This window comes from Scomber scombrus, chromosome 3 (assembly GCF_963691925.1).
Source record: "Scomber scombrus chromosome 3, fScoSco1.1, whole genome shotgun sequence".
Lineage (NCBI taxonomy): Eukaryota > Metazoa > Chordata > Actinopteri > Scombriformes > Scombridae > Scomber > Scomber scombrus.
This window is the reverse complement of record NC_084972.1, coordinates 24,609,595-24,628,379: the sequence shown is the minus strand read 5'-3', so window position 1 is coordinate 24,628,379 and position 18,785 is coordinate 24,609,595. Positions and strand designations below refer to the sequence as shown.

The following is an 18,785-nucleotide window of genomic DNA, read 5'->3' as shown; positions in this document are numbered from 1 at the left end:
CTAAATGGATCTTTCATTTTGATTTGATTTTGTCTGCAGTGTAATAGTCCCTCTGGAGAGGCATTTGCTGAGAATGATATGATAGCTGATGTCTTCCATGAATGTATATGTATGTTGTGGCTGTGTGTGCTTGCATGTGGGTGTGTGTTTCACTGTGTGTAAAGTGGGTAAGTGGACACACTCGCTAATTGCTGGCATGATTTATTAGCTTTTTTCCCTTCTAATAACTCCTGCATTGAAGCTGCCTGAACAATAATGTCCTGATACAAACCTCTGAACAAGGAGATGGGGGTTTGACTCAACAGGGCACACCTCCCTGCTGATGTCTGTTATTCTTTCACCGCATGCTGCTCAGGCAAACGTTATTGGTGTTAAGATTTGCATCTGCTGTGCTTATTAGGTTGTGGCACTGAATAATATAATGATCCCCTCCTCTTGTGCTGCCCAAAGGCAACAACAGCAGTGGACACGCAGAGACTGACTCTGAGATGAAACAACAACCACTAAGTCAATAGAGTTTCCACTAACATTAGCTCAGAGCAAACCTATTCACAGTTTTGGGCTCATTTACATTTAAGGCAGTCTGCTACTGATCTTATCCAGAGTGTCTCACAGTGATTGAGCAGGTGTGTGCTCAGAGTCACAAATAGCAATGTTTTAGGATGACAATATTTGTATTAGTGGTTAAAGGAATGAAACCTGTGATACTTAAGTGTGAGACAGATAACAGCCTCTTGAACTATGAGCCCATCTTCTAACTCAGCAAGGACAGGTTTTGACTTATTCAAGTCAATCTTTTCAATACAATGATATGAAGCTTCATCACTGAGCCAAATCAGGTGTGTATCCTCTGGTCTTTTTAAAATAAAATTACCTCTTTGGTGTCCCAGGACAGTGTGCCTCAGTGGACAGATTCAATTTGTTAGTCGCATGGTTTGTTTCTGGGTCAAAACATTAACAATACTCTCACACATGACTGCCAGGAGGAAGAAATCCAAATGATTTGGCAAACTCAAACTGCCAAGGCTTCATATTATCTTTTCAGCTAAATTTCTCAATGTGAATCTTTTACAGAAGAGTCTCACTGGATAGGGATTCTTTATATGGCAAGTATTTAAAATCTGAGTATATCCTTTAATCAATATTTTTTATATTATCTTCAAATCAAATCATGACTTCATGTAATAAAAGAGGTTGCTCATGAACCAAAAATAGAATTATCACCCAAACCTGCAGCTTTACAGAGCTTTTAAGCCTCCATACTTCATTGTTTTGGCTTTACTAAGACAGGTTCAGTCAAGTTTCATCATAACCTTACCATTCAACACATTATACAAACTTCGCTTTTGATTTTTAATTAATCATAAATACAGTGAAGAACTATTATCAACCAGTGAAACCCTCTGGAGATATTCTGCCACATCTCATTACACACCGGTTTTAAAATCACTTCATTGGCTCCCAGTCTGTCTTAGAGTGGATTCTATAATTTTAATGATCATTTTTAAGGATCATAGAGGGTTAGCTTCAAAATATATAGCTGACCTCCTATGAGCCTGAATACTCCGCTCTCCTCACCCAATGTTGGCACACAAGCTTTGATAAACCCACCATATCCTACCTACCCAACAGCAAACTGCTCTTCAACTTTGTTCTGGATGCTGGATATGTAAGAGGGCAATTGTGTGCTAGCACAACAATTTTTCAAGTTAATAATATATCAGGGCTGTGTGTCTGTCAGCATGCTTTGAAGTTTTTCTGTCCCCCCGGTGGTCCAAAATCCTTTAATGTAGTTTTATGTTTGCATAGATTTGATCCACATGGGCATTGATCAACACACAGTTTGGTTAAAGAGATTGTGCATCGTTACAGTACAAGTTTGTTGAGTATATTTGCAGATATTCATGCACTTACATACAGTAGATAGACAAAAACAGTTACCTTCCCCCACACACACACATACGTACATACCCAAACACAATGTCTAGGTTGAGGTAAGGTGTCCTGCTGATTTTACACTTCATTCCAAACAGCCAGTGGGTACCTAATGGAGTCCTGCTGACCCTGATTGAGGCAGTCATCTATGAAACTCGGGAGAGGAGAGGTGGCAAACACCAGTTCGACCTCAAACACATACAGTATAGTAGCCTTTAGGCATCCTCTTCCACTACACGCACGCACGCACGAACGCACACACGCACGCACACACACACACACACACACACACATTAACTATCTCTTTTCAGTCTGACTCCGTGTACTTGAACTGCAATAAAAATAGATTGCCTATCCAGCACAGGCAGTCATTAATAGATGATTATTATAATAGAGGGATTGGTACAACTCTGAAGGTCTGTTTGCATATTAATACACACATGAGCACACTGACAGGCATGTGGACCCACGCAGAAAGAGAGATGGAGAAACTCATAAAGAGAGAACACAAAAGCTCTTTATCCACTGCTCACCACCTTTCTCCTTCCAGCTCCTCTGACATCCATTCTGTCATTTACAGCCAAACGTTTTATTTCAGCTCTGGTATAAAGTCAAATCTTGTAGGAAACCATTAAGGCCCTCTCATCAGCCTAATTAGCTGCTGGTAAGTGGCTATCGGCCCTGTATAGGACACTTGTCATGTGTCTTATTCATATATAATTGCTCCAACAAGACTGCAGTATCCCTCATTTTCACATTATTAGGGGTCATTTATCTTAGTCGAGGAGTAAAGTGAAAGTTCTATTCTTTCATTTATGCCAATTTAATGATTAATTGGCATTTGTGTTATGAAGTGTTGGCTGATACTGAAGGGAGGTAGAGCGGCATATCTGTCCAATTTAAATGACCCAGGCTTCATATCCCATTGGACTCAACAGGAGTGAGTGCTGCAGTAACTCTTGTCATCAGTCTCTGACTCTCAAGGAAGACAGATGAGAGATTTAATTAGAAGGGATGCATTTGTAAACACTGATCCATCATTTGGATAGAGAGAGATAGGACACAGTGACAGAGTGCCATGGTGTCCTTGCTACTGGATTCAAGTCGTTCATGTACAGAAACAGAGCAGTATCATAGGAGGGGAGGAGAACGAGCAAAAAAGAGAGGAGTGAAAGAAAATGACTGAGAAATGGGTGATGCTGTCGAGGCCATTCACAGTGAACAAACCTCAACTCATGCTTGATTCATAATATTTATTTTTTAATCCCCACAACAAATAGAGTTTAATCCCTCTGGAAAACAGTTCTTTAAAAAAAATGCAACCACTGTGTTTCCACTGGCAGCCACTCTGCTCCTACATGACACATTAACTGGTTAGCGGTCATTGCAGCTCAGAGGCTCTGCTGTTGTACTGTAGTGGAAATCAAAGTGCTCTTTAGAGATGGGATTAAGTATATTTCTGAGTGATTTCTTGTAAACAAAAAGAAAAAAGGAACAGCATGAAGTATGGCAGTGCCAAGAACTCCAATGACAGCCAGTTTAGGTTCTAAAATAATTGTAAAACACTGCCCCCTTGTGATCACTGTTTGACAATGGTGCATGCCAATAAAAGTGTAATGCTGGCAGGCAAATTGCTTGAAAGCCTTGAAAACAAAGAAGAAGACGAGTGTTAGAAGTACCAATTTCACTAATTAGATCTTCAGACTGTACATGGAGATTAAGAGAAAAGAGGCCAATCTGTTATGCATGTGATACATTTGTTTAATAATTAAATCTGATTATTTTCTCACATTAATTATAACATTATCTTTTTACAGATGAGTATAAAGTAAATTAGTAAAAGTAAAATAAAATAAGAGAAAACGGAATAAAAAACTTAAGGGAGGTGGAGGGGTTGTAATGATGTCTCTAGAATCATAAACACACATTAATCATAGAAAAAAACATTTTATGCACATGTACACACTGTTCCTAACACACTGTTGTTTACATATAAATCATTTGCAAAGTAAATAGTAGAAGGGCCTCTGAAGCTTTCCAGTCCATCGTGCCACTTCCTCTTTGGATTAAGTCACTTATTGGGAAAGTGAGTTATCAGAAGCTGCCATACATTTACGAAGCTGCTCTCATTTCTTTGTATTTTGGAACGAGTCTTTCCGTGGGAAGTAGGATTTCTCTATACTGTCACGTCACAGATGGGGTTTTCTTGTATCCAATTAAATAGTATGCATTTTCTTGCAAGGAAAGAAGTTTATTTGGCAATTTAGATTTTTGAAAGTCTAAGACTCCAGCTCTGGATACCAGCCCCAATAAAACTGCCCAGGATTTTTACATATATTACATTTCAGAACTGTACTGACCTCCTTTGCTATACATGGCCAGAATGTAGCAATGTTAGAACAGTCCCAAAACCAATAAATTACAGCTGACACTTTACAGTTAGTACACAGAGGCTCAATGCTTGCTTGGGTCAATTTTGTTTAAGATTTGAAGTGTTATGTGTTGTTTGTATAGTATCTGATATTGCATTTCTCTAAATCTATTACATAGAAAAAGGGAGTGAGAGGCTTGGATACATTCCTCCCAATTATACTTCTCATAAACAGTTTGATGATCCTTTTAAAATTGTTCCACCACTTTATCTATATTCTGCTCATTATAGCTCAGAAAGTTATCATACAAAATATGAAATAAAGCCTTTAGTTTCTTGTGTAGTGGATAACAGATTACTCAGTTGGCCAGAGAAGGGTCTTATCCTGAGGTAACCTAGTATCTGTAATGACAAGCCTGAAGATAAGCAAAGAAATCTTTCTGTGGAGCTCCAAATGTAATTTTGACCATTTCAAAGGACATAAGAACATCATTATTATCAAACAAATCCCCTATGACTCTGATACTTCTATCATGCCATGAAGAAAAATAGCACTTTTAATTCCTGGAGGAAAGTTCCTGTGGTTTATAAGAGGAGTTAAAGAAGAAGTATTCTCTCTACCAAAACAATTTATAATGTCCTGTCAAACCTTAATTGAATTTGTGAGTATGGGATTGTCCACTGCCCTAGAGCGAGGTCGCTTGATACTTGTAAGCTTCCCTAGTAATACAAAAGTAGCACATTCCCAGGCCTCAAAAGATGCTGGTCCCCTTAAAGATAGCAGTGAACCCATTCATGAATAATCCAACTATGGCAGGCCCAACTTTAATATATATTTGAGAATGTTAGACACCTTCTAATTTTTTGGCAGCTGCATAACACTCATACTGCTCATTGCTGTGTCATATAAACTTTGAGCAGTCTATTTCAATCTCCTTAGATAGTTTCTGTGTCTTATATAATGGTAGCATCTGCATAGGATAGAGAAGTTGAGGTAGTATGTTAATTTTTATCAAGTTTATCCTACCTATCCTTGAAACTCGAAAAATATACCATACAGTAAATTCACTCCTGATGTTTTTAACTACATTATAAATATTCAATCTGAAAAGATTTTTAACATTCAGACTTATGGAAATCCCTAAATATATTAATCCTGATGTAGACCAAGGAAAGGGTAAGTCGGGTAAGAACGTATATCCTCATCATCCATGGCATAGCTACTGATTTGTTAAAAAAAATATTCTGTACCCTGACAGAGAACTGAGGTCTGTATGACTGGAATTACAGCTGGGATGGATTACTGTGAATTGTCAACAAATAATAAGATGTTGTCTGCATAAAGAGCAAACTTTTATGTGGGCTCCTAATAGCCTCAACAAATGAAAATAAGTGGGAATAAAAGGTCCCATAGACCTACTCAACAGGAAATCTGGTGATTGCATACCATTAACCAGCACAGTGTCCCTCAGTGAATCATATATCAACTTCACTAAATCATGAAGTCCTCGCCAAGGCTAAACCACTAAAGGGGCTAAGGGCGTTTCTGTGTCAAGTGAAATAACAAAAGTTAGTTATTAATGAAGTGTTAATGAAGCCTGTTCAGTTAAGTATCCGTCAAGTCTTCTCACCAATAGTTTGCAGAATATTTGACTATCGCTATGAATGACATCTGGGGGTTCAGCACAAAATCTTAATAATCGCTAATATGTTTGCAGCATACAAAGTAGGAGGAAGAAAGCCTTGTTTTAGGGAGTGTAGTTACATTTTTATAAACAGCCTTTTAATGAATTTAAAAAATGTTTTTTATATAAAACTCTGCCCCATACCCATCTGGCCACAGAGCCTTCCCACTCTATAAAGAATATATGGCCTTTGTGACCTTCTCATAGATATAGGACTCCCAAGAACACTTTGGTCTGCATCAGAATGTAATGTCAGGTTAAGCTTTTCTAGGACATTGTGTATACAGTCCATGCTCAAAGTGGACTCAGTGGTATAGAGCCTTTTGTGAAGGTTTCTCATTATGTCAGTAAGAGCTTTATTTCAGAATGGTTCGTCCCTGGACTGACTTCTAATGAAGAGATTGGATTTCATTTCTGTCTACCTGCTGTTAAACAAAAGAGCAGTGGCCCACATTTATCCACATTTTAAATAGTGTATGTTTGGCATAGAAGATACTGGCCGAAGCTTTTTGCATGAAAATTTGGTAAAGAGCTGATCATATGACCTCTGTTTTACTAGGCAATGTCTTAAATTAATTATTCTTTATCTGCTTTTCAAGTTCTAATAATTGTTTTTCTGTACAGATTGGAGTCTAAGGCCTTTTTTCCTGGACGATATAAGATAATAGTTCCTCTTAAATAGGCCTGAAGCGTTTCCCAGATAGCTGAAAGATTTGTATCTGCATTATCGTTACTTGCTAAAAAGAGTTCAATTAGTTCTTTTAAATAGGCCACAAAATAGGGGCTGCTCTAAATGTTAGGATTTAAACACCAGTGCGGTGAAGGAAGTTGAGAGAATGGTGTAGTAACTAAAATAGATATGTCAGCGCGATAGAAGAGCAGTCTCGTACATATAGTGCATTCTTTCAACCTATCAAGCACCTGCCTCAAAGTATAAAAATAGTCTATTTGGGAAAAACTTATGGGAAAAAAACTATGGTCCCTTCCTGTGGGATGGAGAACTCACAAAGTGTCAAACAGCTCTAGATCAGAGTATACATCTCTCATGACCCTTTTTAATAGGAGCAGCCTCGGTTGGGAGGTTAGGGTCTATCTCAGGATCCACGACACAATTGAAATCACCTGCTAATGTGGTATAAGAAGAAACAAGAGAGGAAACTTCAGCCAATAATGTCAAGTAAATTTAACTTTGATAGACATTTGAAGCATAAAAATAACCAATCGTAATATGTTCCCCGTCTGTAACACCAGTTATGAGAACATACTAACAATGCAGGTCTTTAATATATTTATATAATATAAATGGTTTATTTCTATCAGACACTCCTGCTTGTTGGGAATGAGGAATAATATACCTGACCAACCCATTCTCTTCTGAGCTTTTCATGCTCCTAATTATTCAGATGGGTCCCCTGTAATAATGCTACTTTACCTCTTTCTTTCTTCTTTCTTTTAGCATTTAATCATATATGATTTACCCCTTTTACATTAAGTGAAATATATCTTATTGTAATCATTGCATGAAATTCTTATACAATAGTATAAAGCACTGCTATGTACGTATATACTTATACATTAAAAATAATAATACTTCTATAAATCCTTGTATTTCCAGCATGCACATGTCATTAACCATCTTATAAACAAAAAAATTCAGGCCAAACCCAAAGATTGCGAGTAACCTGAACATGAACTCAACCATCAAATGTAGGCAAACTTAAAATAAACATGAGTGTAGCATCAACATCTAACAAAAATGTAGGTGCAAGAAAAAAGGGGCTGAGAGATAGAATCCATTTGGTGAGTGTTACTGCTATTTACAACTCTACCTCTGGTAAACACAGCCAAGTCAATTACTATAATTCGCTCTCATCAAAAACGTTTGAAAATTGTCACATCAATTTTACTAAAGCCCATACTATTCAGAGGGCAGATGGAAAAAAGAAAACAAATCTATATATCCCCAAATCGATAGAACGGTAACTACTGTCAAACAAATAGAGTCTGTTTTTATAAACAAATGAATACGGGTAATTGTATGTTTCATTTAATGGAAGTGAATGGAAAATTCCAAAATCTAATTTCTTCTAATCCACTCATAATAACTACATGATGAGATGTAATGAAAAGCTAAAGCTGTGCATTGAAGAGGGCACCTCTGAACTACTGATCTGAAAACAGCTAATAATGACAAAGAAGATGAGGGAAAGTCACAGACAGCTATCTGAATTTCATTGTTATCATAAATATTTAATGGCCTGTGCTGTCACCTCTCAGAGGAGAGGAGGCATTTCAGCGGTGTGCGCTTTTTCAAACTCAGAGACTGTAATGACCACTTTCTGACATAGCCTATAAGTGTGCCTAATCAAACTCATTTCCATATCTTGAAATTTGAGAGCTATTATTTTTCATTCAATTTGCTCACACAGGGAAAAGGAACAACTAAACCGACAGCTCTACACACCCTGCAAACAATGATTTGGTAGTGCTTGCTGTTAAGCACAGATGTGTGTATTTCAACCATGCATATGTGTTGTTGCGCAAGTGTCGCCTAATAGGGCTGAACTTCAAACTAACTAATGATACGGCAAGAATCAAACATAGATCAAGCTCCAAAGACTGCATATAAGTTGTGCAATGGCAAATTAAGTAAATCACAAAATGACTACATATTACAGAGGCAGAGAAAAATCAATTTCCATTTCAAGAAATGACAGTTTAATTAGACTAACTGCAGGAAGGTCTCCACAAGTGACAAGAACAGATTGAGTTCAGCACACATCAGATGTTGACAGTGCTATATTCAGTTTTTCTTCTTTGTTGGTGGATCACACATTATGGTCTATACTGCTCCCTATTTAAAAAAAATCTATAATTTATATCTAATTTTATAAACATCTAATTCATCATGGCATACGGAGATAATTGCATTACACTTTCCCTGATAAAATCTCTTCTCAATTGCAGCTTAAAAGAAGTGCTGAACCATAATTTACAGATTAGAGCCAGATGGCAAGCCCAGCTCTGGCATTTCATTTTTCTTTCTCGAAAATATTCTCCCGAAGTTTGTCTGTCTTTTAGAGCCCGGGCCCGGGATATACAGACTGATGCTCTTGAGGAGACTGGAGAAGGGCGTAACAGAGCCACTGGCTGATTCTGTTGACAATGCTGAGCTTGGGAGAAAGGCAAGCTGTATCTAATGGGCAGGGGATGGAGCAGGAAGCAGGGATTTGGATCACTGCTCTGAGGGGGGCTCACATTCTGCTTTAGGACAGAATTGCTGCAACCTGAACCGTCTATCTACAGGGCATTAGCCAAGCTCCACTATTGACCATCACTGTGCGCACTCAGGCAGACACTGAAACATACTTCCACATGCACAAACACCAGGCAGATATGCCGAACAGAGACACAGAGAGAGGAAGAGGGCTGGACAGGAAACCCCAGAGACTGAGAGAGACAGAAAGCAATCAATCTGCTCACCTCCCTTTCCCGCCCCTTCCCAATACAATGTAGTCTGTGGTGCCATTAGTGGCTCTTTAGCAGATATAATAAACAGGCATTAACAGGAGTTCAGATTTCACCACACTGGGACCAGTAGTGCTGCCAATAGCCACATCACGCAAAATAAATACATTCTATTGATTTGCTGCTCAGAAGAAAGAGATAACAGAAATACAAAATGCATGCTGTTAAAGGAGTGAATCCGCTCTGCACATAAAACCAAGCCATGTTAACAAGCCACATATGCATAGCTAACCTCTTAGCGACAATGCTACTCTGTATTGTTGTCTCTGCATTACAAATGTCAAATTTCTTTCAATTTTATTGTCAATTGAATTTTTGCTGTATATTTTTTCCTCAGCTTACCTTACTCCAGTTTGTAAGGATGTTTCCAAAAAAAATCCATTAATGACTTCCAGGGAATAGGTTTGCCCTTATTGCTTTTAATCAGTAATGGGCATATTGGGGGTATATTTATGCTGAGCTAGTTGACTTGCTCCTAAACATTGAGGTGTATCTGTAATTGCTGTTATGCCCTGTGCTCAAAAAGAAACATGCCATGTGGCTGCACAGGTATAAAAACAACAGCCACTGATAGATTTCAAAGCCTTCAAATATGCTCTACATCTTTGATTTTGAGATACGTCAACAATGGTAACTTTACCTAAAACATCTCAGTGTGCAACAGTGTAGAGCTTTATATCTGCGCGAATAACACAAGAAAATACAGTTTATATCACCAAACAACACAGTGAGATTACAATGACAGCCAAAATAGTAGTTTTCCTGGCAGTGTTTAAGTGTCTTACAGGGGATGTTTACATGAATAGCTGCTCATCAAACCTTTTCTTTAACATTTTCAAGTAAACATGGAACAATTTACAATTTCAAAGCATGTTGCTCTTTGAAAACAGAGCAACAAAAGAGTAAGAGCTTTTTGACAATTGCTGCACAGTGGTGCATGAGCTGAGGGAGCAATCAATGATTGCATTAGCGGGAGACTGTAATGCGCAAGGGTTCAAGTTAAACTGACGCTGGCTATAATTAGTCCTATTAGACTTGACAAAGAAATGATTACTTGTCACTTGTATTAGTCAGGTCCTCATTCTTACAACTCCACCTGAAACCTACAGGCATCCACACAACAGTTCACTCAATAACAACAAACAAGACTCACATACATTAGGGGTCCTGCCCCTAATGTAACCACTCTCACAAGTCTGTGCAGACCTCTCTATACATTGATCGTTTGTTAATTTTTTTTATGCAGCAATGATATTGACACCAAAGATGCTCTGAGTATATATTCAGTTATTTTAGATTTAATTTAAATAATTGATTACCTCATCAGACATTCATGTCTATTATAAGACCTCCATAAATGGATGTGTGGTTTGCCCTGAAAACGATTATCTCTGATATATATATATGAGGGTGTCAAAGTAACTTCATTTCACAAATACACTGTCAGATAATAAAAAAACATTAAACATGGTTAATTAGCTGCTTTTACCTTACTAATTTACAACAGCAATCTGCACTGTGTAAGAAACTACTTATATTCGAAATATACATTTTCTTTAATTATTCATAATGGATACTTCAGATCAATCTAAGAAATAATAACAGGAATAAGGACAGAGCAAATGCTGATTTGAGTACAAGAATCTGCCAAAGCCTCACCAAGGTGAGCATGAAATATGACCTGAGGAAAATCCCAAATAATTTAAAGTAAGATATTATGAAAGCAAGAGTGAGTTTTGAACTGCACCATAATAGTAATGTGTGTCATTGAATCAGGCCTGGTCACAGCCTTCCTCTCATGCTAATAAAATGGCAGACTGCACAGCAGTCACAGTACTTTGTCTTTTAAAAAGCATATCAACACAGGATGACAGGTAGCCCTATTTCACCTCAAGGACAATGACCGTATAACCCACATTTCCATCTGTGACACCTGGGCATTTTTCAACTTTTGCCTGGGTAAGATACTGAAACCTGAATAAAAATATGTAGTATAAGATTTATAGTTTGCCGTCAAAGTAATATTTTGTTCTCTCTACTTGTGCCAATATTAAGTTCTTTCGCCTGTTTGTAGCATGTGTCAACACACACAGTGATGGTATACTCTACAACAGCACTGCTAGTCTACAGGAGAATTTCTACAAACCAAAAAAAGCTCTCTGTACTTCTACAGCATGACGGATACACTGTCAATCTTCAAAATATTCTTGCTTTCTATTTCTAGCATATCCTGCTGCATTGGCTCGTTTTCTTCTGCAGGATCATTAGCTTCATCTTACATGCACAAACTGTACTTTGTTAATAAAGAGGCTCTGATTTTGGCTCTTTGCCCCTCCACAAGATAATCTGCCCTGGTGAGATAAAGCATGTTCACACACTCTCACCCCCACATCTTCCAGATCCAAGCCCTTCATTTCCCCCTCCCTTGCTTTCCCCAAACCGAGAGTTGGCATTTTGGTTGACAGGATGCTGTCTTGTACAGCTCTTCTCATCTGAAGCTCCACAACCCCATAATGTCAGAGCTGCTTCCAGAGTTGACGCTGTGAAAACCCCTAATGAAAAATCAACTATTAAGACAGGCTTTTAATGTTAAATGTCATTTCACCCTGCTTGCCTCTGCCTTTTAATCTTCTCTGTGACATGCAAATAAGTTAGTTGATGTCAGTTTACATAAATAAATAAATATTTCTGTAACAGACTTAGATTTGAATGATTCATTCAAAACAACTACTAGCACTCATAACAACCTCCACCACTATTATTCTAATTTTGCTATGAACACTGCTATAATAACACAAATCAATTCTACATTAAAAAGTCATCATGTTGTCAGGTTAGTCTAAAATGGGAATAGTGTGTCATGTAAGTTGCAGCTCATGTAACTCTAGTACATCCATTAGCAGTCTGCACACACCTATCCATAACTGTGCAAAGGTCAAGAAAATCAATACACCAATAGCTAGATATTGTCAACACTACAAAGCAATTATGTATTCCACTTGTGTGCTGTCTGATGTGCAGACTCATGGGAACATGGGTCAGCCACCATAAAACCAAAAATGTAGGGAATGTCTGTCTTTAGCTTTCCACTGGGCAACACAAATATTCCTTCAGTGCTTGTTTAACTCAATAACAACAGCTTTATGCCAAGTATGCCACTTTAAGTAATGGAACCTGCTTTTATTCTGTCTGCTCTTTTTTTATTTACAATGAACTGTCATTAAAGCAGACACGCTGACTTAGAAAAAAACATTTTTACTGCAGCAATGACTTGGGATTGTAAGTAACAGAATTACCTCACTGCAATAAATAAACTTTTGCCTCTGTATAAGTGATTTCCTCCATAGTCCTCATCAGTAAGTGCTAAGAACCCCTCTTATCCTGCAACTCTAGTTTTAGTAAGGCTGTTATTTTATCCCAATGATCCCTTACAGAAGCAACTCTGTGATTAAATCCAACAGCTGTCCTCTACATTTTGACCACTTTCAAAATGTAGACCCCCATATACAATATTGCCAATCAATCAAAACTATCAAGTCTACCAGGGGCATATAAAATACTACTTGAAAATATAAAGTTCCAACCTGCAGTGAAGATTTCCACTTTTGAATCTGCTGGTGTGTCGCCAGAATTAAACCAAACAGTTCCCAGAAAGATCAAACATTTGAAATTATTTAGAAACATATTTCTTGCCGTGGGTCTCGGTGTAACCTACCTCTCTGAAGTTCTCAGGGCCGCACTCTAAGCCTCTGAAGTCACACTCAAGCAGAATGTCCTCAATGCGGTGCCGAGTGCGGTTGTAGAACTCATCCATGCTGAAGCGATAGCCCGGCGGGCGGTCAGGCTCCTGGGCGAGTGGAAACCCCGGAGCCATGCCATCCTCGAAGCCCAGTAAAGGGCCCATGAAAATCAGGTCTTCGTAACTGATCTGAGACTTCCGAATAAAGTTGTAATTACAAATGGTGACGGCCGGAAAGGTCATGTTGTTGGCCACTCTCTCATCGAGCATGGTGATGTAATCATATGAAAGATAATACAGAACCCTGTCAAATACCTGGAACAAGAAAGCGGACAGAGCCATGGTGAACACCAACGCCCAAAGACCTTGGCGGAAACTGAACTTCTTGTCCTTCACAAACATGTGGTTGGCGCCATGAAGCGAACAACCACTGAAGAATGTTGCCAGGTCGTCCACCTGGCCAACATCCTCCTCCTCGTCATTGTAATCTTCCATCTGACTACTCCTGTCCAGATATTCCTGCGAGTCCCCATCTCCGTTACTTCTCTTTACCCATTTGTAGTGGTCGTCAAAACCGTCTTTACCGTATCCCCTACCGGGCTCATCGTCGGCAGAAAAGGAGATAGTGCACATGATCCGGACCGGCATGGTGGCTGGATGATTCGCTTAATAATGCGTAGAAATTAGATGTGAAGCCAGAAGTCCAGTCTAGAAATAATCAAAGAGTCCAAAATTCTGAGGTAATAAAATCATTAAAGAAGAGAGGTGGTAGTAAGCCTGGTCATATCTAACCAAACACAATAAGAAAGGTCTAGACAGTATTAGTGTCAATCAAAATGGAGGAACAATCAAATATGTGCTGTCCCAAAACAAAGACAAAACATTTTCTGAAACAAAGAGCATGAGCTGACAAGCGAACCACACACTCCGACCCACGCAATTCACAGTCACTCTGAGCTCTGAGTTGAACTGAGATGGCTTGCCTGGGTTTGCCCTTGTGTCTCTGGGGCAGATCTATTCCTTAGAGCAAGTTCGAAAGAGAGATGAAGAAGAAAAGGAGGAGGGGAGAGAGAAAGGAGGTGAGGCCTGGAGGAGTGTTGGACAGAGAATACTCCCACAGGGCCCACGTACAGGTCATTGTGCTGGGGCAGAGTTTCACCATTTACAGGAAGAAAAAAAAAGAGCGTTGATGCAGTGATAGAGGGAGAATGTCAGAGAACGGTAGCCAATGTACAGCACTGAAAGCATTAACTAAGCTCTTTATTTCTGCTGATTTTACTGTTCAGGATGACCTCACTACCCCCCATGAAAAGGAGGATCTCAGAGTCAGTACAGTTGTGAAATCAAATGCAAATAATACTTTGGCGTTACTGAAATTTCTAAAGATTAACAATTGGAAAATATTCCCAAACACACAGGAATATAAAGTAGCAACCTTACAAGGAATGGTTTCATTACAAGACTTCAAGATATTTTGTCTCTTTCTCTTAAAAAAATTTGTTTTAAAAGAAAAGAGATGCCCAAGAGTAAAGCTGACAACACCAAATAAGATGTGAAAACTGTGAGAAAGGAAGAATTAAGTTCATGTGTGACACCTAATTTCCCAGTCAAGAAATAAGCTATAACAGTGCAACCACCAAAGAGGAAAGTCAAGGAATTTAATCAAGGCTTCCATTTGCTCACTGTTATTACAATCTAATGGCTCATTTTACCAGCAGATCTCCTTCAAATTATAAACCCCCACATAGCTGCAAGCTATTCTGTGGAAAGCAGATTAACTGAAAGCAAATATGTACAAGAACTGGTGAAGAGAAGAAGAAAAAAAATCTTAAATGGATCCTCTCATTATTGAATATGGAGATAAATGCAAATTCCCAGAGGTGGTGTTGGTTGTGATATGAAAAGGAAATGTGAGAGACCAATCCATCTGTATCGATCCACCTCCATTAGACTCCTGAGATTATTTTCAGAAACATGACAGTGCCAGAAAATGAAACGTTAGATGCATTTAGGGGAATGACAGCACTCTTTACAATGAAAACCTGCAGCTAATGATAGCGCAAGATACCTCTAAGGAACAGCATCATTAAACCTGGAAAACCAGTGGAAAACACATTATCCGAACCAATCTGTTGTGTTGAGCCTTTAAACAATAACAACTCGAATGCGTGTTAACATCAGAGGGGCACTCTAATATCAAATGAGAGGGTGAGAAAGGCAGCAGACTCGGTCAATATGTGTTTAGTTGCAGCTATGGAGATTGTCTATCACAGAAGGGAAAAAAACTGCTGATGATAAGAGAGCAACCAAAGGATATTTGGCTTGGCCTTGATCTGGCTCTATCTCTGAGCTTGCTTAACAGCATGGCCTGATAGCATCTAGTTGTTAAATATGTATAAGTTATCACTAGATAGCCTCCGGCATCCAGCCTGACCTAACAAGAAGGTCACTGAGCTCCCTCAGCTTCTCAGCGTCCCGAGGCCTTCTGAGAGGCACTATCACATGAATATTCACCTACACTAACATCTCAGATTTGGCACAAGATGGCAAGTTGTGAAACTGCTGTGGAGAAAATGACAACAATGTGCAACACAGTGCAGTGACCTTCTGATTTAAAACAGACAATTAAGTTCATGTACTTGGTGCCAGTGCTGATTTATTGTTGCACAGAGGGTTGCAATAAATATGTGTTTGTTTTGGCACTGATGTTCAGCTCGAAATAGATAAAACCAAATGTGGTTTTATTTTTTTCATTCCTTCCCATGAGTCTTTAAAAGTATCCCAGATTGCTTTCAAATCATGTTTACTCTGTTTCAATATGCATATTGCAATCCACTAGGGGGCAGCAGTAGCACATCTGAACATGTAACATCTCTTCAGGGCTGAAACTGCCAAGACAACATTTTAAGACAGCGAAGATGGCAAAAAATTACTTTTCTTCATTAGACTGCCTGTGTTTACACAAATACAGTTCCATAATATTTATTTATTATAATGGTGTTTTGACTGTTTAAAAAGGAGTGGCCACCGGTCAGTACCAAAATCAAATTTGATGAAGTGGCTTTTTATTGCAGAAAAAGGGGTGAGAGAAGCCATAAATTACAGACAATGAAACAGTTATTGATTATGGGGACTCACAAAATATAGCTCTGGACCTAAAACAATTGAATATTCTCCTAAAAAACACATTTCATCATTAGACCATCTGAACCAGAACTGTGATTTCACTATACAAATGACTAAATTAATGAAATGGCTCCAGGCTCTGTAAGATGAGCCTAAAGGGGTGGACTGGTGGTCTAGGGGGCTTAAGGCATCGACCTCGAAACCAGCCCCTGATTTTAATCTGACTGAGGACCTTTGTTGCATGTCTTTCCCCATCTCCCTCTCCTCTCATTTCCTGTCATCTACTGCCACACATTAAATGTCCAAAAATACTTCAAAAGTGACAAAGATCATCTTGTTCTGGTGATTTTAGCTTTCAGCAAAAATCTATTTTTTGTCCTCATGGATGAACCCCGAACTCAAAGGGAAAACAGGAAATATAAATAATATGGCAGTGTTTTGGGGGTACATTTTCACGTCGGGTCAAAGGGTGGCAGTGTTGTGATGTGAGCAGCCACGGTCGCAACTATACACCCCTGGGGCTGGGATTTCAACAAGGCCACGCATTTCGCCATGGTCAGAGTAAGAAGTGCGCAGGGCAGATGAGAGGAGAGGTTTAACGCTCCCTTTCAAGTCCCTCTCACCAGCTCCACTTACAGCTAGGATCGACCTGGCGTTGCCATGGATACATCCTGGCCGTCAGCTAGAGAGGATGCACAAAGCCCATTACTCAGAACATGCATATAGTCACACATGCACACATGGACACTCATGCACACGGACACACACACAAACACCCATACATTCAGAAAAAAGCAAAAACAGCCACATGTTAGTCTCTGAACCACTCTCTCTAACACACATACACATACACTTAAATCTGATTTGAGCCAGGGTTTCAAGTGAGGAGAGAAGGAGAATTAAGATGACAAAATAAAGATATTAAAAAAAAAGCTGACACACAATGGCAGTGATATTACTTGCTCGGAGGCAATGCTCGATCGATAGTCGAGCATTCATATTCTTATATTGTGAGATTCAATGGGTTCGGTCTGCACAGGAAAAACAAAGAAGACCAAATAAACAAGCACAGAGCTTGGTCCGTTCCCAGAAGATGCTGTGGTACATCTAGGCAGAGGCCAAAGGCAATGATGCTGTTCTCCAATACATAATATTCTGTCTTCACCTTTCAGCAGGGGCCATTGCTATCTGATTCACACAGTATTATACGCAGAAGCTCCCCTGCTGGGAGGAAACAATATGGAGAAAAAAATGACCCATTTTTAAATAAGTTGTAGCCAAACAACGTATTTCTGTAGAGGTGGCAAACAACTTCATGGCCCTGTCCTACGATACAGTTGATAATAGAAAACCGGTGTTGTGATGATACATGTAGCTAGATGGGGTTTGCCTGGTAATAGATGACAGTATGGTTAAGTCATGTTTTTCGGAAAGAAGGTTTTACACAGTCTCAGGAGGCTAGGCCTTTATGCTGTTAGTCAAACATGTGGCTACAAAACACCTACAATGGACAAATCCTGAGATTGAAACAAATAAAAAAGATAAAAAAAGAAAAGCAGAATTATTGTTACTGATATTTGGTGTCTGCCTGCCTGTCTGCAGGAAGTGCAGTAAATTCATATTTTTTAGCTATCACTGGGAAGAGTGTCCAAGTCCAAGGAAGTGAGTCTGAAGCCTTTTTCTGTAAATGGTGTGTACTACAATAATGTAATAATAATCTAATGAGCGGTTTCCATTACACTTTTTCATATTTAATCATTAATCTCACACTAAAATACAAATATCTCCAGCTCATTTGTTTTTGCATGACAAAAATGTGTGTTTCAAGGTTCCGCTTTTTCCGCACTGGGAGAAACACTGGTGTTGTACAGCTGTCACAGGAAACATAAAAGCCAAAGCAAGCACACTAAAAGCGCTAGATGAGAGGTTTAAAGTAGAGCTCCCTATGCGCAGAAATGATATATGAGGAAAACGCGGTGGTACCAGACCAACAGGTTGAGCATTACATCTTTCTCCTTTAAACCTGACCTTGTCTAATAGCAGATTCAGGGACAGTGATAAAATGACAGACTCATTGCGGTAGATTCACTGATGGGCTCACAGACTGGTAAACCTTCATCAGCAGCGCTATGGGGAAGTCAGTGTTGTACCATGACAACATGAATATTAAGATAACACAATAGTTAAAACAGGCTGTATGCACATAACATCTGTAATATTGTTTATAGACAGGAATGCGGTTTAATAGCATTTAAAATAAAATGCCTTTCCAAATCTTATTATGTTTACGTTTCAACACGCTTAGCTGTGTGAAGATTAAAGTGAACTGTATTTTTTTGTTTTTGTTTTGGGGCAGTCTAATTGATGTATACAACCTGTGAGTAGCATTATATGCAGTATG

At 38.9% G+C, this 18,785-nt stretch overlaps 1 protein-coding gene across 2 annotated transcripts in view; it reads right to left on the bottom strand.

Annotated features, from left to right (window-relative positions):
* The window catches only part of asic1b (acid-sensing (proton-gated) ion channel 1b), a 171,212-nt gene that overhangs the window by 40,054 nt on the left and 112,373 nt on the right, over positions 1-18,785 (bottom strand). Inside the window, exon 1 of one of the 2 annotated variants that reach the window (XM_062415458.1) lies at positions 13,235-13,906. The exons of the other annotated variant lie outside the window; for it this stretch is intronic. Coding sequence (XP_062271442.1) covers positions 13,235-13,906 — 672 coding nt within the window. Of the gene's footprint in view, positions 1-13,234; positions 13,907-18,785 lie in introns of those variants that run through there. 2 annotated transcript variants of the gene reach the window in all.